Here is a 22976-nt window from a genome sequence, read left to right on the forward strand (position 1 = left end):
AGTTTACGGATGGCACGACGGTGGTCAGACTCATCTCGGGCAAGGAGGGTGAGCTGGCATACAGGGACAAGGTGGAGCGGCTGTCGGAGTGGTGCAGGGTCAATAACCTGCTCCTCAACACCACAAAATGAAGGAGGTTGTTATTGATTTTAGAAAAAACAAAACTGTCATCCAGCCACTCATCATTGGCGGGGCCTGTGTGGAGAGGGTACCGGTTTTCAGGTTTCTGGGCATTGAGCTGGAGGATGACCTGCCCTGGAGCGCCAACACCAAGGAGCTGCTGAAGAAGGAGCAACAGAGACTGTATTTTCTGAGAATCTTCAGAAAGAACACTCTTCCCAAAAATCTGCTCCTTGCCTTTTATCACTGTTCCATCGAGAGTGTGCTCAGGTATGGACTGTGTGTGTGGTACGGAAGCTGCACTTCCTCAGAAAGGAAAGCACTCCACAGGGTCGTCAGGACAGCGGAGAAAACAATTGGCTGTACCTTCCCCACTCTGGAACAAATCTACAACTCCCGGTGCCGCAAAAAAGCAATAGACATTTCACAGGATTCATCACATCCCAGTCATTGCATCTTCCAGCTTTTGCCATCGGGCAAGAGATACAGAGCAATGAAAACCAGGACAAACCGCCTTAAAAACAGCTTTTATTCAAAAGCAATCATGGCCCTGAACTCAAATAAAACTGCTCCATACCATTCTCTAAATGTGTAATATAGACCTTATGTCAACCAGTGCAATTTGAACATTTAACCAGTACAATCTGTACATATGACAAGTGTAATTTGTTTATATTTGTAATGCACTTTAATTACTATTCATTTTCTTGTTTTTTAACTCTTATGTCTCACACTGAGTAAAAGTGACAGTGACAATAAAGATTTATCTACCTTATCTATTTAAATTAGTGCATAGTTTATGGGAGGTTCTTATAACCCCCACAAGCTGAATTGAAATGGAATATTCTAACTGTTTCTTGTCTCAGTTTAGTGTCAGATTAGTCTCAGTTATTGACCTGCCAAGCCGTGTGTGAGGCATGGAGGGCACACGGTTTCAAACCGGGCCTTAACATACACAGTTGTATGTGCAGCGCCATATGTTTAGAACGTACTGAATGTGAAGGAGAGCACAGAGAAATAACTCATCTTTAAGTACAGATAATAACTGAAGTTTAACAAGAAAAAGTTAAGTTTAAAGTAGAAACATTTTTCCTTTTTTGACTTTTATTCTACACGTGTAGCAACTTTTCTCTATTCTTGTATGGACTGTTTGCTTTGAAATTTCACAAAGCCTTTTTAAAACAAATCTTTTTTGGACTGAGAGATTTCTTTTGGCACGCGTTTGACTCATGCTTGATCTTGCCTTACCTTCCAGCAGCTACATCCCGATTTGGCTTTCCTAAAGACCAGTTTTAGGGCCCATTTGCACTTGAGTGTTTTAAATTCCCAGCATTTGTTTGGCATTTTCAAGCTTTTTATTGGAGTTTTTCAAGCATTTTTCTGGGCATACTTTTGGCCGTTTTTTAAGTTTTTTCAAAGACTATCGTGATTATACGTGACTGCAAACAAACATTTGATCGCAAAACATTTTAGAAGTGATCATGAGTGACAGCCAACATCAAAGTTAACGCTCACATAATAAAAAAGTCAACATATATATATATATATATATATATATATATATATATATATATATATATATATATATATATATATATATACTAGCCATGTGCCTAACTACGCTTGCGTGTTAAACTTGTCTGTGAAGGGCTCCCTGTTTAAACGTGGCTGCCAGTCGTGAACTGGGCCCTTCGTCGTACAGCATTATGATTTTTTATAAGGGAAACAAAATTACTAAAGAAAACCCTTGGACATTGATTCGATAGGAACGGCCTACTTGGAATCACTGTCCGAATCGTAATTATGTGGTGGTGTAGGAGCATTTCTGCTTCTGTCCGTTCACAGTCCGTCTCGTTTTCACGGCGCTATCGTTTCCTGTCACGATGTCTTCTCAACCTCCAATCTCGCAGGTTGCTTTGTGGCAATCCAAAGAGTAAGGCAATATACATGGAGCAATGGTTATAAAAGGGGGACACATAGGTATCCAGACTCTTTAAAGCATAAATAGGAATCACTTCACTGACGTGAGCAAGCCACGGTACAACTGTGAGACATGCAGCACTCGCTGGCTACAACGTAACAATAATAATTTCCGGGACGTGCTGTTACGTTGTCATTCATTTTATCCACTGTCTTTCTTTCATGCATATGTTACGTAGGCACGTACCTTTTATCTTCGGCAATCTCATTCTCTAACCAGGCCTCAGGAGCTAAGCAGCGTAACACTGTCCGCCACCCCTTTCGTTATTCCGGCACATTGTTGACATCCGTGAGTAACAACAACGTACTAAACTGGAAGGTGGTGTACGCATGCGTGGAATCCGCGGACAAACAAAGATCAAGATCTAAATGAAGATTTCTTTAATTAATTTAAAGCACAACAATTTGTTTAGTTTGAATGTCTGTGTTTTGAGGTGTGACTGGAGTACTACAGTCTTCAGTAGTATAAGCCTGGAGGAGATTCTTAATGCAATGCCTATGTTTTAGCTGTCTCTTTACTGCCATCTAGTGCTTCTTCTTCTAATTCATTCACGGACAAACAAAGATCAAGATCCAAATGAAGATTATATATAGAGATATATATATTTTTTATTTAAAAAAAAATCACAAATAACTCTCACAACAAAAAGTGCCCCACAATTACCTTTCTGCTGTTTATGTGATATTATATTTTTATACCTTCTATGGCAATATGGCCCCAGGCACATTTTCTTTTATTTAACCTGAGTTATATAGCTGAGGGTGCTGCTTGACCTAATCCTACAATGTCTCAGATTTCTTAAATTAACAGCATTCTTACATACACCCTTATGTTAACCGTTCGACTATGTTAAACAGTCTTAACAGTGTGGCTGGGTGCAGGAATAACAGCTCCACAAAAGAGAAAATCTGGGGCGCTAACCAGGTAATATCCAATAATATAACCACAATGAACACTCTTTGCCATACTTGCCCGACAAATATCTGGGCAGAAAAAAAAAATTAAAGTAATCAGTTGGTGAGCCACAAGTTGGGTCATTTTTTATGAGGAGCTCTGTCCGGCAGGTAGCTCTTGCCAAAAATTACGCCTGCTTCTGAGAAGCCCTGGCCTTTATGGAGAGTAAACTGGAAGGGGTGGAGCCAGCTGTTCTCACTGGGCAGTTTCTTGGCACTGTGGAGAGATGTGTAAGTGACAGTGTAAGTGAGAGCACCCCCTCTCGTCTTGGAGTGTTATTGCGTACCTTGACACAGCCTGTAAGGAAATCATCCGACGCACATCCGTGACAACAGGAAAACAGTATAGTATGGAATGGATTGAAAACTATTAAAAAAATATATACTAGTTTTTCTCAGCATATTTTATTTTAGATTCTCTAGATTTTTGTATAACTCTACTGATGCAATTTTTTTCTCAGCAAGTCAGACATTTTTGAATATGAGTGGAAATGTCCATATGAAAAAGTAAAGAATTATTTATTTAAAACTAAACCACTAGAAATAATAAATTTGAAAGAGTGGCTGATAACTTACTACTCCAAATCTGATAAATTATTGTAAATATTAGAAAGAATATGTTGTGTTCTTAGAGAGAATAATGTATTAGAAAGAATACATTAAAAGAAGTCCCAGAAATATTAATATCAAAGAATTTTTAAACTGTCGCTCTTCGGTCCATTCCAGCACTTTCTTGTGTTAAATTTAAGAGTAGTATTTACCCCCTATTTCAAAAATAAATTTGAATCCCCAATATCCCCTATATCATATGCCAAATGTACATTACTGAAAAATATTACTGTAATATTATGAAATACTGGCCAAAGCCTCTGCTGAATAGAAGTGACAAGAACAGTTGTGTCACCTTGACAGTTCATGGGGTTGCAGTATATACAAGTGTGGAGTCGTTTGAAGTGGCAGATTGTTGTAGGTGGGTACACTCTTCAACATTGTATGGAATTTGAATTTCTCACAGAATGATCATCAGTGTTTATTTAATTGTTCCAGAATTTCAAAAACCTTTATATCTGAATCATAAATAGAACTGTAAAATATTAAGAACGAATAAGACAAGCATACAAAATATATCATTTATCCCAATTAAGCAAAGATAAATCATACTTTTCTGCCAATCTTTAACTGGCCTATAAAAGGCATTATAGTTAGTAGTGTCACGCACGTGCGAGTAAAAGGACGTTGTATGAACCAAGTGAAGGTCATTCCATGCCAGGCCAGGGGCTGGTGGGGTGCACTATATCCTGTTATCTCTGCAGACCAGCCACGGGAAAACCTGTCTGACTCAATCTTCAAGGCACCACTTCCGGCTCCAGTGCCTAGGATGACATCACTTCCGGTTTTGGTGCCTCAACTAACATTACTTTTGGTTCCGGTGTGGCAATTGACATCAGAAGAAGGTCACTTCCAGTTCCCTTACGTCACTTCCTGTCTGGCTATTTAAAACCACCATCTTTACAAACCATCATGAGTTTATTTCGGGACTGCAACCAAGAAAGTTCTTGTCAGAATTGAACCCATTGCAGCCAGGGATAATATACGGGTGGCTGCCCCAAACCTTTTTAAGTGTGTCAAGTCTGATCATAGGGCGGCACGGTGGCGCAGTGGTAGCGCTGCTGCCTCGCAGTTAGGAGACCCGGGTTCGCTTCCCGGTCCTCCCTGCATGGAGTTTGCATGTTCTCCCCGTGTCTGCGTGGGTTTCCTCCGGGCACTCCGGTTTCCTCCCACAGTCCGAAGACATGCAGGTTAGGTGGATTGGCGATTCTAAATTGGCCCTAGTGTGTGCTTGGTGTGTTTGTGTGTGTCCTGCGGTGGGTTGGCACCCTGCCCAGGATTGGTTCCTGCCTTGTGCCCTGTGTTGGCTGGGATTGGCTCCAGCAGACCCCCGTGACCCTGTATTCGGAATTCAGCGGGTTAGAAAATGGATGGATGGAAGTCTGATCATTTTCACAGTATTTATAAACTTTATTTTTATAAACATCTCTAATTGTGACTTATATCATAACTTCCTGTATGTTGTGTAATGTACTATTCATCCATTTTAAAAGCAAGCATTGTAAGGCATTATTTTAAATATGTACAAAATATAAAAAAATTAGAGACAACTAATATTGAGCAGTATTCTAGCCCCGAACACCGTATTAGCGAGGCTTCTCTCCCAAGACCCTGTCCGTACGGCTTGTGCGTCGCCCCACTGGTTGTAGAGAATGTGGACAGATAGTTTTACTCACCAAGAAAGTCAAGGCTGAGAATCTGTATACTTTAATATAAATTTCTGGCAAGAAGTCATACAAGTATTAGGACGTGAAATCCATGACAAATGGAAGGTAAAAGGACGATAATTTCCTTAACCTAAAATACAATATGGCGGAAGGTAAAGCAAAGACTAAAGCAGCACTAATAGCAAAAAGGGAGCTAAGGACATACCAATATGTATTATTTAAATAGGGGTGGGGGTGTGAATGTACCAAACAGTCTAATAACAGTATTATCACAGGCTGCTGTAGCAGAACAAGCGGTAAATGGAAAAAGTTACTAGTAACAGGTAATAATATTTTAGAAATTGCCTAATTTTGTTGTTTTTAATAGGGTCTCATATGTTTTCTGACTCTTGGAGGGCCCTTTCAGGTCCGTTTTGTTTGTTGTTGTTCCACATGGGCAATTCTTACACATTCGGCCTGCACTGCTTTCTTTGCTCCAGTGATATGATACTCAACCTTTAGGGTCCCAGTTTTGCCTTTTTAAATTCATTGACAGCCCACTAACGTCAACTGGAATCCTTCCCGTTGATGAAACACATGCGTTTGGGGTGGGAGGGATTAGGGGTCCACCTTGGTGAAACAAACTCGCTTATGGTGGAACAATGTACAGCACTGCTGATCGCTTAGGTGACACACTCAAGAACTGATGACGGCAACCCGCAACACAAAACCAGAAACCTGGGTTGCAACAAAGTGGTCAAGAAACAGTGGTGACCCACCGTGACCCCCTCACGAACCAATGATGGCGCGCCACACCCAGTGGTTTTGAGAAGAACTGCCTTAAATGTGCAAAGCATTCTGTACTGGAAGGTAAAGTACCGCCAACTCACACCAGACCCATAGAGAGTCAGTTGCAATGACTGACATACAGCCAAATGACCAGTCCCAAACAGAGCTGTAAGTCGGAGCATGAGTGTATTACCCAAAATTAAATATATTTAGCTGTTAGTGTTCATTGTAGAATGATACAGAAAGACCCCTTTTTAATCAATGATGCTTTTCCTGAAGGAAAATCTGTCCACCCGAAATAGAAATCAATCTTTATTTTAGGTAACACTGTTAACCCCCACTTTATAGACCAAAAAGATTACAAATTAGTATAAAATGCACAACCTGAATAGTGCAACACAGCAAACAGACATACAACGCAATAATTGGATCCCAGAAGAATATTGGAAGTATGTCTTAGAGATTTTAATCAGGAAATATCAAAATAAACTGTTCAGGTCAATCACAGCTAAAGTACAAATTGACAAAGGATGATGTAGCATAGTACAGTAGTTAAAGAAAAAGAACACAAGCAGGAAAAATCTATCACTTATGTATAGAACTTGCAAAGTCCACAGAGCAGTTTGGAAGAGCGTGCAGTGTTGTAGCCACACTTTTCATTTCTGTGAAACATGAAGAACATGTGTATTTTTCACCAAAATTGCATAATGAGTTTTTAAAACTGTGAAAAAGGACAGCATTAGAACATTAGGAGCAAATAATAGTACTTTACACACTATGACCATTAAAAAGGGAAATGCTGTGGGCCAAGATTGACCTAATAAACACGTGGCTGAGCATTTCAGCAGAAATCCAGTGACAATTTGTCGCTTTGATTCAGACCAGATAGACCCAACTTGTGACGTCTTTGTCATTCCTAATCAAGGACTTTAACTCTCCCAGTAGGACTAGAGAGCCCAGTAGGTGGCGCCCTTTCAAGCACTCAGTTCCCTGTCTGTAAAGCACGAATGTTGGAACCAAAGTCTTCACTTTCCTGCCTGCAAATCATTCGCATTGAGGCGACCAGCACAAACTAACAACAACAACATTTATTTCTATAGCACATTTTCATACAAACAGTAGCTCAAAGTGCTTTACATATTAAAGAATAGAAAAATGAAAGACACAATTATAAAACAAAATAAATCAACATTAATTAACATCGAATAAGAGTAAGGTTCAATGGCCAGGGGACAGAAAAACAAAAACTCCAGACGGCTGGAGAAAAATAAAATCTGTAGGGATTCCAGACCATGAGACCGCCCAGTCCCCTCTGGGCATTCTACCTAACATAAATGAAACAGTCCTCTTTGGATTTTGGGTTCTCACGGAAGGGCTTGATGATGATGATGGTCACGTAGACTTCTGCCTTTTAATCCGTCCATCATTGTTGGAGCATCATGAAGCTTTGAGTAGGTGGTGGTGGCGCAGGCCAGTTTATTTCTAATAGCCTCATTGTATCCATTATTGCTGATCACTAAGATTTCAGTTTTCTCTTTATTTAACTTGAGAAAATTACTATTCATCCATTCTGAGATACTAGTCAGACATTCTGTTAGTGAATCAATAGAATCGGGGTCATCAGGTGCTATTGATAAGTACAGCTGTGTGTCATCAGCATAGCTGTGGTAGCTCACGTTGTGCCCTGAGATAATCTGACCTAACGGAAGCATGTAGATTGAGAATAACAGCGGACCCAGGATAGAGCCTTGTGGAACACCATATTGGATATCATAAACTAATACCGAAAGGCACCCAGTCCAAGGGCCTCTCCATTGGGAGAATCTCAAGACCACCATTGCTATAAGGTCAGACATATTTTTAACATTGTTTTCCACTTCTTGCACAAATTCTGGCCTGTTCAAGTTATTCAGCATCCATACCAGCTGCACATCAGAACAGGAAAAGCTTGATAGACTCACAGAGTGAGGGAACGTTGTCAGGCCTTGGGCTCTAAACATAACCATCATATATTCCTTCTGCAGTGCTTGGTTCGGCTGTTCGTCCCCACTTCTCAGATTTGCATCGTGAATGTTAAGCTTTAGAATTTTTTTTCTTATATAGACTTCTTAAGTCTTTCCTAGAGTTTTGAAGTCTGATCTGTTTGGTTTCACCTTCATTTTGCTTTTCCATTTTGTGTAAGTCCTGCTGTTTTATTTTAACATTACTCCGTAACTCCATTTTGTTTGTATTATGGCCACTTTGGAGCCTCGTTGCTTTTTAAACTGGTGTCACGTATCTGTCAATTGTCTACATTTTTGGAAATCTCGTTAAGACTCCAATGTGCTGTTCTTTTTTTTTATTTCAGGTTGACAACTATCTGGTTGATTAATTTTGACTTTGATTTGTGTTTCACATACAGTATTGGGTTTGACAAACGATCTTCTTTTCATGCATGACAGCATGCGTAGAACTTACACTTTAACATGACGTAAGCACAAAAGCCGAAATGTGCGTATGCACAGAAAAATCCAGATGCAGGAATCTGAGCATTCACCAACTTCTGCGTTCTTCTGCTACATAAATCCCGGTCAGAGTGAAAATTAACACATGTGCGTGCAGTCCTGCTCCAACTCCTCCCAGAATTACACCTCTTTGAATATGCAAATCAATATAAATAGCCCTTAAACTCAGCGTTCTGTGAAAAGACAATGGGAATAGCACAGGGGAATATATAAGAATTTCAGCGAATACCAAGTGGAGGCAAAGGAAAAACATACTATTTGTTGATTTAAACAGTGGTATAATCAACAAAAGGAAGTTGATCGAGTGACATAGCGTGTCGGAGAAACTCGAAAGCTCAAGTTCACAAAGTCGCCACTTTAATCATGTACTTTATTTTGTCATTAAATTAGAACATCATAAACTTCATCTTAAAATCATTTAATTTACTAGTTTCTCAAATCACTAACTAAAGTAGCAAGTTAAATGCTTTGTTTTGTATTTGATCCTCTATGTGCTCTATGTGTGTGAATCACTACTTGCTTCCGTTCTTTCTCTTTCTCTGACAGGACACAGAATCCATTACATTCGTGATATTACAACTCTCTGAATAATTAAAATACTGAGATGAATACGTGATATCATTTTCATGATGATTGGAATGAAAGCATGTTATTAAACATGAGAACACGATGGCGCAGTGATTGTTCACGTCTCACACAAGATGCTGCTGCGCCATACGTGACCTTCGATGAAATAATTTATTGTAGCAGTACTGTCTCTTTCAAACATACTAACCTCCAATTCCTGTCCTTACTTTTCTTTCCCCAAATACCCAATCACCACACAATCAGCTCTGTAATAGACGTTAAGCCATCTGTAAGCTTACAATGATGATTCTTCAAAACTTTTAAGGAACATTGAAATATCTTCATAGTATGTGTTTAATTATTCTATCTGTCTATCCTTCCAGTGTCGTGTCAGCCTCAGTAGATATACAGCGCAAGGCAGGGACAATACGTGAACTTGCTAGCGCTTCAGGACTGTGTCCTCAAATGTTTAATTATTAACAATGCAGATCATTTAAATGAAATTAATGTTTTACCTGTATAATATAATCAACATATTTTGCTGCATTTCATCTTAAAAATACTATCGTCATCATATGTAAATATGCGCATTATAAAGTGGCGCAGGTTGTGAAATATTATAAATGTAGTGCAAGTTTACAGTGAGGTAATTGTACTTATAAGTACAAACAATTCTACAAGGAGCAATTGATTGAGTGCGTTTATAGTTCTTGGGATGAAACTGCTTCTGAACCGCGAGGTCCGTACAGGAAAAGCTTTGAAACATTTTGCCGTGGCTGAGACAGCATGTGCTTCATGCTGTTTACCAATAATTCTCTTTCTGATCAGCTGCTGCTGTGATTCCCCACTCAGATACAGTGATATAAATACTCTGAGTGGTGCAGTGAGAGTAATATGGAAAAAGATTATCCGCCGTGGCAACCCTTAAAGGGAGCAGCTGAAAAAAGAAAAAGTAGAAGAAGAAGATATGCTTCAACAATGCTAAAGCAGTTATGGTATTTGGAATACTATGGCTGTTCCCTGGTCCATTATACTGTTACAGGTAATCTACAATCAGATGCAATACACTAATAAACAATGTGAGGTTAGTTTCAGTGTATTTATAAATCCGCATCAGAAATGTGGTTCTAAGAAATAAAGGGTAACCACACAGGAACAGTAGCACTGCTTTGACGCTGGGTGCCGCCACTCTGCAAAACCGAACGGAGAACTTGTGTACGAGGTATGAGGTACCATGGGAAAGTGTGTGGCTTTATGCCAAGTGTAGGTTTTATACATCGCGATTTGAAAGTGGAAACATCCTTACACAACATTTGTGTGTTTACACACCGTTTATACATGAGGCCCCAGGCCAGTGTATGTTCATCTATTTGTGTCAAGGTTTTTATAGCTTGTATGTTTGCTGCCCAGTAATAAAACTGAAAGTTAGGTAGAGCCATGCCACCTTCTGCCTTTGGTCTTTGTAGGGTCGCTCTTTGGATACGTGGATGTTTTGAGTTCCAAATAATTGAGGTTGTTGTTGAATCTAATTGCTTAAAAAATGATTTATTGATGTATATTGGAATGTTTTGAAATAATAAAGAAGCTTAGGAAGAATATTTATCTTAACAGTGTTAATTCTTCCAGGTAGAGTGAGATGAAGGGTTGATCATCTATGCAAGTCTTACTTAATTTTTTCCATGCAGACGGCAACATTTTGTTGATGAAGAGCTTTATGTTTACTTGTGATGTTTACCCCTAAGTATTTAAACTGTTCTACAATGATAAAAGGTAGGGTGTTTAATCTAATATTATATACTTGAGAATTCACTGGAAAGAGTACACTTTTATTCAGATTAATTCTGAGACCAGAGATCTTTTGAAATTCTGTAAGTACTGCTAAGACTGCAGGCACATAATTTTGTGGGTCTGATATATACAGTACCATATCGTCTGCATATAGAGAAATTTTCTGTTCCAGTCCCTCTCTGATAATCCCCTTTATCTATTCAGCATTTCGACAGTGAACCGACAGTGGATCAATGGCGATTGCAAATAACAGCGGTGACAAGGGGCATCCCTGTCTGGTACCTCGTTCTAGTTTAAAGTAGTCTGAACAAATGTTGTTGATACAAATTGAAACTTCAGGATTGGTATACAGTAGTCTGATCCATGCACAAATGTTCGGGCCAAACCCAAATTTCTCTAATGTAGTGAAAGGGTATTTCCATTCAATCATGTCAAATGCTTTTTCAATAATAATAGTATTTCTGGGGTGTTAGTGAGTATATTACATTAAACAGGTGTTGAAGATTGGAAGATAAGTGTCGACCCTTGATAAATCCAGTTTGATCTTGTGATATTACCGAAGGGAACACTTTCTCCATCCTTCTAGCTATGATTTTTGGGAGTATCTTAATGTCATTATTCAGAAGTGAAACTGGTCTGTATGATGCACATTGTAATAAGTCCTTATTTTGTTTAGGAAAGACGGTGATTAATGCTTGATGAAAAGTTTGAGGAAGAGTTTGATTGTCTCTAGCTTCTGTAAATGTTGCTAATAGGGGGGAAGCTAGCTGAGTGGAGAATTTGTTATAAAATTCTGCAGGGTAGCCATCAGGGCCTGTTGTTTTCCCGCATTGAAGTGACTTTATAGCATCTAGTAATTCTGATAGCGCCAGAGGTTTATCCAGTTCCAGTACAGTACCTACTGTATTTGTGGTATCTGTAATGTATCCAGAAATGTATTAGATTGTGTGCTGTCTTCTGTAAACTCAGAAGAATATAAGGATTTATAGTAGTCTCTAAATGTGTGCATTATATTTTTTTCTCTCTTCCAGTTTTGACTGCTGTCTGCTTCCTGACTGAGATTTCATCTTCTGGTCTTTTTTTCCTGGTCTTGTAAATGAAGACTATGACTGAAAATTGCTGGAAAAGTCATGTTGTGTGATGGATGCTTAAGTCAGGAGACGTACAAAATATTTAGACCGGTGGCTCACTCGTGACATTTGTGCTTTACAGTGTTAAACTAACCAGCACATTTTTATTTTGAGGTAAAATACTTTTTTTTGCGAGTAAAGTGAATATTTACATTAAAGGAATTGGCCACTCATCCAGGCTTGGTTCCTGTCTGGCTCCCTGTCCTGCTTGGGTAGGGTCTGGAACACTGACGCCCTCCATTGAATTGAATGGGCTCAATAATGGAACTTACCCAGAGGTCATTTGGAAGGTTTCAGCTTGTGCCGAATGATTGACATGGAGCTGATGGTCTAATATTTTAGGCTGTTTTCAATGGGTCGCAAAGGGGCTACAGCCTTTCCTTGCAGAAATAGACACAAGGAGGCTATTTATTTTGTTTTTGTATGGAGTTACCATCAGCCACTCTGGATTTTGAACTCTTTTTCTTCCTTTTTTCCTCTTCAGACTTGAATGAGTGCACACTGTGATGGACTGGAATCCCACCCTGCCTTGTGCTTAGCGTTGCTGGGATAGACTCTGACCCCAAAATTGAAATAATCAAGTTAAGGCAACAAGTTGGTGAATATTCCCTTTTATTTCTGCACCCTTCCCATTCAATGGAACACTGCAGTGGAGAATAAGCAATTAAGCTCTAGCTTATTCATTGCTGATTTAGAATGTTAGCTTTAGTCAAACAGTTCACTTTTGTCCGTTTTAAATGTTATCTATCCATTTTACTAACAGACCCATATCAGCAACTATTAGGAAAAAAAAATCTAAAGCTTCCTTTAAATAGAATAAAAGAAACAAGATGTCTGTGAAGCTCGATCTCCTTGATATTTATTAAAATAGCATCTGACTAACCATGTAGGTAGATAATTAAACCAGTAAAAGAAAAAAAAAACAAAAAATAATTTTGATTTGGCCAGAAGCCCAGAACAGCATATGCAGCTCTGGGCTTTAGAGACTACCTCTAAAAAAACACACTTCGCTCGGAGGGTTGCAGAAATGTTGTCTTTGTTGTACAGAGCCCATTATTAGATCCACAAACTAAAAATAAATGTGGAAATCACATCCTAATTGTTTGTGCACTTCAGAATGCAACACATACTGAAATATCTGCAGATGTTCCTGTGGCTGACAGGTAATTAGGGTTTGCTGTGGGGAACGCTAAGCGTCAGGGTAAGACTGCTGGTGACTTTTAAGGGCCACACTGTAACGTTGAGTGCCATTCTAATTGTGGTACAGTTAACAAGTCATTACTGTATGAGTCTCCACCTTGAACTGAACAACGAGGCTCAACATGTCATATTGGTCATGGGAAGGATGACACCAACACCACCAGCATCAGGCAGGGCCTTCTCATGGGTGGGGTGCTAGTTCACCACAAGGTACACTGGGACAATTTAGACTTGTCAGTCAACATAACCTGCTCCTCTTTCTGTGGAAATATCATATGAAGAGGCGATTCACACGGAGAATATAAATTAGAGAATGATGAAAATCACACTGGTCACCAGGAAGGAAGTGGTTAGCCGGATGGCGTTTTGCTATTTCTTTCTTACTACAAAATCAGCAGTGTTTGATTTTTTTCCATCCTCTCATTGGTTCAAAGTTTGGTTTCACCCTATACTGTGTCTGCAATGCTTAGGATTTCACTTAGCAAATAGATATCGTTCACTCAGGGGTTTCATTCATAGTTCGAGTTAAAAACTTAAAGTGTTAAAATTTTGTAAGTGTGATATAGCGGGCCCACAGCTCAGATCGAAAAGGCCAGTTTTTAAATAGATAATAGCCGCACTCACGGCTTAAAGAAGGGGGCGTGGTAGTGTGGCTGGAGCGGGTCCCGGGCACTTCATGATGTGGGTGGTCCTCGCTGAAGTGCACAGGTGAGGAATCATCCACATCCGTAATTGATGCCGGAAACTGCTAATCGCCACACCTGAACCACGTCCCCATTATATACAGTAGGAGCATAAGTGTGGAAAGAGGAAAAGGAAAAAGAAAAAGAATGTGATCGGAGGTTAAGGAAGGAGGAGGAGAAGAAGAAGAAGGAGGAGAAGAAAGCGAAAGCCGGTACATAAGCAAGCGAATGCTCGCTCACTGTCGAGAGTAGAAGGCAGCTAAGCAGTGATCCCTAGCAGGGTGTTTAGCTGGCACCTGGGGACAGTTGGTAGTGGTTGCTCCCGCTTAGTGTTGGTGAGGAGCGGGAGAGCTCAGAAGGAGGATGGCTTCCTGAATAAGGCAGAGAAAGCATCGGGAGTCGGAGACGTGGGAAGTGAAAGTCCCAGTGTGAGTGCCCTGGTCGCTGTGGAGCTCAAGTCACGGTCTGGTGAAGCCCACTGGAGCCAGGGATCAGAAAGGCAAACAGACCAGCAGACGGCAGAGAAGGTCAGCTGCAGGTAGGGTGACTCCCCTGGTACACAGCCTGGATGGGAGAAGCAGGGGAGTCATCAGTAGAAAGAAGGCACCGACTTTGTTTTTAAAAGGACTGCTTCCAGCCATTGTTTTCAACCTCGTTTTAAAGGAATTATTTATTGGATTTTAACCTCCACATTTTTCACTTGTTTTTAATGGATTATTTATTTAATGATTGTTTGCGACACTGCACTATTTATTTGAACACTTTGTTTTGACTGTTTTTAAATAAAAGCACTTTGCACATTTTGCACCATCACCTTGCTTCGTTTTTGATGTCTTCACTGTTCAGCTCATCCGGTTACATTATCTTTGGGGTCGGGTTCGAGAGCTCTCCAGATGCCAGATGGGAGCCTGGAGTAAAACCCGCATCGTCACAGTAAGCAATTACCACAAGAGAGCAAATCAGACTTTGAATATGGGAGAGTCACGTTGGATAAATCTGGACATAGGGTCATCATATATATAGCACATTTTCATACAAACAATGTAGCTCAAAGTGCTTTACATGATGAAGAAGGAGAAAAAAGACAGAATAAATAATTAAAATTAGGGAACACTAATTAACATAGAATAAAAGTAAGGTACGATGGCCAGGGAGGACAGCAAAAAAAAACAGACGGTTGGCGAAAAAAATAAAATCTGCAGGGGTTCCAGGCCACAAGACCGCCCAGCCCCCTCCAGGCATTCTACCTAACACAAATGACCTCAATCAGTCCTGATTGTATTCAGGGTTCTCATGGAAGAATTTGACGATGATGGTCATGTGGACTTCTGGCCTTTAATCCATCAATGTAAGGATATCATGATGCTTTGATTAGGTGGTGGATCGCCACCACAGGAAACCAGACAAAGAACAGAAGAGAAAGTAGGGGGTAGTATGGAATTTGGAGCCACCATGAATAATAATGATAATTAATTGAATATACAGAGCATCAGGATTTAACTAAGATGAAGCTGTGAGAAAGCCATGTTAAAACAATGTGTTTTCAGCAGTATTTGAAAGTGCTCCACTGTATTAGCCTGGCGAATTACTATTGGCAAATATATTCCAGATTTTAGGTGCATAAGAGCAGAAGGCCACCTCACCACTTCTTTTAAGTTTAGCTCTTGGAATTCTAAGTAGACATGCATTTGAAGATCTAAGGTTACGATTTAGAGTGTAAGGTGTAAGATATTCCGAAATATGTTATTATTTAAGGAGATTATTTAAGGCTTTGTAAATCTTAAGCAGTATTTTAAAGTCAATTCTAAATGACACAGGTAACCAGTGTAGTGACATCAAAACTGGGGTGATGTGGTCGGATTTTCATGTCCGAGTTAAGATTCTAGCAGCTGCACTCTGTACTCATTGCAGTCGATTTATGTCTTTTTATGTCGGTAATCTAGCCGACTGAAAACAAAAGCATGAATTTTTCAGCATCTTGCAATGTTATAAGAGATCTAACTTTTGCTGTATTTCTTAAGTGAAAAAATGCTGTCCTGGTAATCTGATTAATATGTGATTTAGAATTTAGGTCAGAGTCAATAGTTACCCCTAAATTATTTACATCCATCTTGACTTTTAATCCTAATGCATCTAGTTTATTTCTAATAGCCTCATTATATCCATTATTGCCAAACACTAAAATTTCAGTTTTCTCTTTATTTATTTTGAGAAAATTACTACTCATCCACTCAGAAACACAAGTGAGACATTGTGTCAGTGAATCAAGAGTGTCTGGGTCATCAGGTGCTATTGATAAATACAACTGTGTGCCATCAGCATAGCTATGGTAGTTCACGTTATGCCCTGAGATAATCTGACCTAACGGAAGCATGTAAATCAAAAAGAGCAGCAGACCCAGGATAGAACATTCATCATATAGCAAATCTAGTTGTTTCAACACATCAGCAGCTTTATACCTTTTTTGTAACAAAATAACTACAGACTGCCTTTGTATAACACTACTATCTGTGCTAGTAATCAGCATAGACCTCAGTGTACCATGCAATGCCTCTGCAATATTCAATATATCTCTGCAATATACCATTTGGTATGGGATTTTTAAAGCTGTGATAATCTTTGTGATGCACCATCTATTGAACTGAGAAATACAATGCATTTTATTATTAAAAATGTTTGTGATGTGCCATCTCTTAGAATGTCAGAGACATTGCAGCCAGATGGACACACAGGCAGACACACAGACCCACATCTGATTATTAAGGTACAAAAAAATATTCTATGACTAAACAGTGGAGAACAGAACTCAGTAGGTAACTGAGACAGAACAGCACAGATCACTAGTAAGCTGGTTGTATACTGAGATACGAGTTATCTCATACATCACATCTTGACAGGCTCAATGACATATGAGTAACTCATACCTCACGTTCAAAATGTTAAAACTTCTAGTAAAACTTGTCAGGCTTTTGCTACATTTGTAGACACAAAATAAATGATATTAGATGTTATATAATACATCCCTTCCAAATAAATGCCTCAGCATGCTCTTTTCACAAATTAAATTGCTTTACTCAAATAGGTCTACCTGAACTCTCTAGAATAATTTCTCAGCTAAAACCTTCCACTTGTGTCCTCGACCCGTGTCAACTGACTTATTCCAAAAAGTCTCCAATGTACTAATTAAACGTGGGTTTGACAAGTTAACTCAACATTAGATATGGGGGTCTTCCCAGATTGTCTAAAACCTGCAGTAATTAAACCCATGATAATGAAAAAAAACCTTGACTCTTCTATCTTTGACAACTCTAGTCCTACTGTATTTCTAACCTGTCTTTTTAAAGTAAAATTCTAGAAAAAGCAATTTTTCAGAAATGAATTGACCATTTAAATAACATTCTATTCTTGACAAGTTTCATTAAAGTTTTAGAACAAATCAAAGTACAGAAACTACTTTACTTAAAATAGTAAATGACTTAGGAGTCAACATGGACACAGGAGGCCACACATTAGTTCTTGTTCTTTAAGACCTGAGTGCAGCATTTGACACCATGGACCACAATCTATACTAATAAAAGGCAAAGCCCTGACTAACTGACTCACTCACTCACTCACTCACTCACTGACTCACTGACTCATCACTAATTCTCCAACTTCCCGTGTAGGTAGAAGGCTGAAATTTGGCAGGCTTATTCCTTACAGCTTACTTACAAAAGTTAAGCAGGTTTCATTTCGAAATTCTACACGTAACGGTCATAACTGGAACCTACTTACGTACATACAGGTATATACGGCCATAGCCTGCAGCTCGGTCGCTGTGTGAGGCAGAGTTGCGTCCGCCATGTTGAACTTTCTTATTTATGGCACCATCTTCACGAAATTTGGTAGGCGGCTTCCCTGCGCTAACCGAAACCGATGTACATACTTATTTCGGTGGTATGACGCCACTGTTGGCCGCTTTATTGAACTTTCCAACGTCATAAATTCTCCATTTTCCCGTGTAGGTAGAAGGCTGAAATTTGGCATGCTCATTCCTTACAGCTTACTTACAACAGTTAAGCAGATTTCATTTTGAAATTCTACGCATAATGGTCATAACGGTCAACAACGTCTGCCATGTTGAACTTTCTTATTTATGGCCCCATCTTCACGAAATTAGGTAGGCGCCCTCCCTGCGCTAACCGAAACCAATGTATGTACATATTTCGGTGGTAAGACGCCACTGTCAGCCACCATATAGAACTTTCCAACGTCACTAATTCTCCAACTTCCCGTGTAGGTAGAAAGCTGAATTTTGGCATGCTCATTCCTTACAGCTTACTTACAAAAGTTAAGCAGGTTTCATTTCGAAATCCTACACATAACGGTCATAACGGTTGACAACATTTGCCATATTGAACTTTCTTATTTATGGCTCCATCTTCACGAAATTTGGTAGGTGGCTTCCCTGCGCTAACCAAAACCGATGTACGTACTTATTTCAGTGGTATGATGCCACCGTCGGCCACCATATTGAATTTTCCAATGTCACTAATTCTCCAACTTCCCGTGTAGGTAGAAGGCTGAAATTTGGCAGGCTCATTCCTTACAACAACAACATTTATTTATATAGCACGTTTTCATACAAACAGTAGCTCAAAGTGCTTTACATAATAAAGAATAGAAAAATAAAAGACACAATAAGAAAATAAAATAAGTCAACATTAATTAACATAGAATAAGAGTAAGGTCCAATGGCCAGGGTGGACAGAAAAAACAAAAAAAAAACTCCAGACGGCTGGAGAAAAAAATAAAATGTGTAGGGATTCCAGACCATTAGACTGCCCAGTCCCCTCTGCTTACTTACAAAAGTTAAGCAGGTTTCATTTCGAAATTCTACGCGTAACGTTCATAACGGTTGACAACGTCCGCCATGTTGAACTTTCTTATTTATGGCCCCATCTTCACGAATTTTCGTAGGTGGCTTCCCTGTGCTAACCGAAACCAATGTACGTACTTATTTCAGTGGTATGATGCCACTGTCGGTTGCCATATTGAACTTTTCAACAGTCTTTGTTACATATGGGCCCACCCTACTGAATCCTACTTATGTTCATATATACATCCATAGCCTGAAGTTCGGTCACCATGTTAGCCGGCGTTGGGTCCCCCATCTCAACGCTTCCCACGTTGTTGGCTTCCTGCCTGTATAAGGCCGTCCGTCGCTCCAGTCTCTACATTCCCTTCCTTGCTTCGCCACGGGATTCACATCTCCCCGCTGATAACTACAGTCTTTTTATTTAATCCACGGCTTCTCCACTGTTTTATTGTCTGTTTATTATGATTATAGTTATTGTGTAGGTATTTCAGACTTACTTTACATTGTTCAGGTACCCATTTCCTTTATCATTCCAACCGTACCCCCATTAACATGTCTATCGAGGTGATCACCATCGATCAAAGAACTGTCACATACCGAGTAGTTTCCATGCCCGGAGATGGCACCTACCTTTTCCATTCTCTTTGTTACATATTGCACGGCCATATCAAGCTCACTCTTGATATCCGGAGGAACATTGTGTCTTATGTATTGAATGACTGGGACAGGTTCAAGGTGTGGACTGATGACGGTACAGGAGATAATTATATTACACAGAAGCACTATAACAGTTGTGGAAATCGTACCTCCAGACACAGACAGACAGACACCAGGATGTATAAAACATTCTGCTTTATTTTCGTTTGCACCACAATGCCTTCTCTCACCAACTCTCTTGCTTTCTTCCTCTTTCTCTTCTTCTTTTTCTCTTTCTTTCTCTCTTTCTCTTTGACCTCCTTCCTCCTCCTCACAAGCTTCGTCTCCTTCCTCCCAACTCTGGCTCATTGTCTGGAAGGAGGCGGCCCCTTTTATCAGGACCCGGATGAGCCCCAGGTGCTCCCCTTGACATCACTTCCTGGTGTGGCAGAAGTGTCAGGAAAGCCCCTGGAAGCACTCCGGGTCTTCTTGGAGTTATTTCCGGCAGCACTTCCTGGTGTGGCATGAGTACTGCCATCCAGGATTCTCCAACTGTCTGGGCGCCCCCTGGCGGTGGCCACGTCCTCTCACGGGCATCCCAGCTCCGTCTCTGTGGCCCCCAAATAGACCCGGACGGCTGCCCTTTCGTGGCCAAGGAGAAGCATTGTCCCCGTTGGGGACTGTCCAGGCGTCCCGGCCAGGCAGTGTCCCCGTACATCTGTGACACTGCCCCCTCACCAGCTGAAGCCCATCCGGCAAAGCAGCCCGTCCCGCGAGGGTTAACAGTTTCCCAAGGTGGGGTCCCGGCGTACCATCTTCCATAGTCTGGACCTGTAAAATAAGACACAGGTGCGGAGACGTCGTCCCGACGCCGCCTAATGGCATTTTTGCTCAGGGCATACGGACAACACCTCCACAAATGCCCAGCTCCATGGCACCTGTAACACCGGCGCACCCCTTGCCTTTCAGGTGTTCTCCGGGCCTGAAAACAGGACGGGAACGCCCGTGCCTGTATCTGTTCAGCTTGGCTTGGGGCAGCTCTCCATTGCCTCGGAGAGAGCTCTCTTGCCGCACACAGGCTCTCGCTCACTTTTTTCGCCCTGTCTGGAGACCCCTCCATTTTTCTCCAGGGCCTCCCGTTACTCTGGAGTGCTGCAACAGCTTGAATCCCCTTATGAATTAAAGCGGGACCCCTTGCTGTTTGCACACCTCTGGATTGGGTTCCGCCGCCGCTTCTTGGCGCATGGCGGTCTGGGTGCCGACACATACAAGCCGGCACCGCCCCGACTCCGCTTGTACTGCGGTCTCAGTACTCGTCCCCTGATCTACTGTCGGAACCCCTGCTACTTGGATCCCTTCCGTTACATCCGGGTTCTTTTCGCTAGGGATTCCATAATCCTGTTCAGTACCGGTGTTACTTACCTGTACCGAAGCATCGGACTGACTGGAGAATCCCACGTCGCACCGCATTAACCACCCCAGTACGGCTCTCAGAGGCGCGTCCGCAGTCTCCTCCAGCGTCTTGATCACACCCGTCAGGTTCTGTAGTACCTGTAAGAGAGGCTGTACAGGACGAAAGACTTTCTCTAACTCCTGTACAGCCAACAACAAGTCACTTAAGCCAGCCGGTGGTGAATTCATATTTTTTCTGTACTCACCCACCGGCTGGGAGCCACGGAGCTCCTGCGCATGCTCCACTGGGTCTTTGAGTGTCCCAGGATTGACGTTCTTTGGTCCCGCCTTCTTGTACTCATCGGCGGGCACACAACACACACCGTCCAATCCCGTACTTGTTTTGGGGAGGAACTTCCGGTCTTCCAATGCTCCCTCCACCCTATGAGCGGACATCTTCAGGGAAGAGACTTCCGGGCAGCTTCCGCACCGCAGCCATTCTGCAGTCGACAGCGGCTCCTTTTCGTCTCCCATCGCCGTCTCGTTGTCACTCCACGGGTCGGCGTGCTTTGGCCAGAGACGCGGATTCGGGCAGTCCCCTACTAAAAAACAAGACCAGGGGACCGCAGGGTAAGTCCCACCAAACGCCTCACTATCCAACGCGAGACTTACCTCCCGAATCCCGTCTTCTTGACTACGCTGCCGCTGGGCGGTCTCCTCCGCCGCCCCGTGCATCCGCAACGACGACGCCGGGTAGAGGTGTCGCTATCTTCAGGGCGCGTTTGCCCTTCTTCTTTCCCATAACACAAGACATCAGTTCGGCGTGGTCCTCTACGAGCGTTACGAGAGACGTTAGCGCAGGTTTGCGGGCCGCGATGAAAGTGCGCCTTTGTCTGTTGTGCGGGGTTGGTTCCACAAAATATTTAGAAAACGGGGTTCCCCCCTTTTAGCAGGAGGTAGGCCCCACGTTGGGCGCCATTGTGGAAATCGTACCCCCAGACACAGACAGACGGACACTAGGATGTATAAAACACTCTCCTTTATTTTCGTTTGCACCACAATGCCTTCTCTCACCAACTCTCTTGCTTTCTTCCTCTTTCTCTTCTTCTTTTTCTCTTACTTTCTCTCTTTCTCTTTGACCTCCTTCCTCCCAACTCTGGCTCATTGTCTGGAAAGAAGCGGCCCCTTTTATCAGGACCCGGATGAGCCCCAGGTGCTCCCCTTGACGTCACTTCCTGGTGTGGCGGAAGTGTCAAGAAAGCCTCCGGGTCTTCTTGGAGTTATTTCCGGCAGCACTTCCTGGTGTGGCGGGAGTGCTGCCATCCAGGATTCTCCAACTGTCTGGGCGCCCCCTGGCGGTGGCCACGTCCTCTCACGGGCATCCCAGCTCCATCTCTGTGGCCCCCAAATAGACCCGGGTGGCTGCCCTCTCGTGGCCGAGGAGAAGTATTGTCCCCGTTGGGGACTGTCCAGGTGTCCCGGCCGGGCAGTGTTCCCGTACATCTGTGACACAGTGAAATGCTTAAACCCTTCACCTATGGTTCTGCATGTGAGTTGATGGCTGCTACTGAACTGTTCAGTTGTCGCTTTCAAGTGTACCAAAATGGCCAAATATTTTACACCTTTCGACAACCGCCAGTGCCTCTTAAACATCTTAGATTCACAGGTGACGATTTCAGTAGTGGACACTTTGATGTTTATGAATGTTTAAACTCTCAAAAGCTGGATGTGAACTTATCGATGAAGTCAAATGTCACTTCAACACAAGTCCTGCAAATACTGTCGTAATTGAAACAAACCATGAAACTCAAACCGATTATGACAGCAGCAATCCAAGCTGTGAGATTTGAAACAAGATTACTGTTCACATGGCCAACTGTACGTTGCATGCTCAAGAATAAGCTCAGCGCACAGCTTGGTCATATTACAACCGGAGGGCCGAACTCACAATGTGGTATATAAAGAGATCCTTAACAAATAATTATTGGTATATTTTCCCTCAGTTTAAAAAGGTTTAATTTTCTTCTTAATAAAAATTTTAAGGCAGTACTTTGCCGCTGCGAAGCGCGGGTATTTTGCTAGTATTCTTATAAATCACCATAGTTAATGGATGGGCCCTT

The 22976-nt window shown here is 41.6% G+C and overlaps 1 protein-coding gene across 1 annotated transcript in view; it reads left to right on the forward strand.

Annotated features, from left to right (window-relative positions):
- LOC120518316 (potassium voltage-gated channel subfamily H member 5) overlaps positions 1-12064 on the forward strand; it is a 407701-nt gene extending 395637 nt beyond the window's left edge. Inside the window, exon 11 of the mRNA XM_039741054.1 lies at positions 11989-12064. Coding sequence (XP_039596988.1) covers positions 11989-11994 — 6 coding nt within the window. The 3' untranslated portion in view covers positions 11995-12064. The remainder of the gene's footprint in view (positions 1-11988) is intronic.
- The last annotated feature ends 10912 nt before the right edge of the window (positions 12065-22976 follow it).

The sequence above is a fragment of the Polypterus senegalus genome, chromosome 18, assembly GCF_016835505.1.
Source record: "Polypterus senegalus isolate Bchr_013 chromosome 18, ASM1683550v1, whole genome shotgun sequence".
In the NCBI taxonomy this organism is placed as follows: Eukaryota; Metazoa; Chordata; class Cladistia; order Polypteriformes; family Polypteridae; genus Polypterus; species Polypterus senegalus.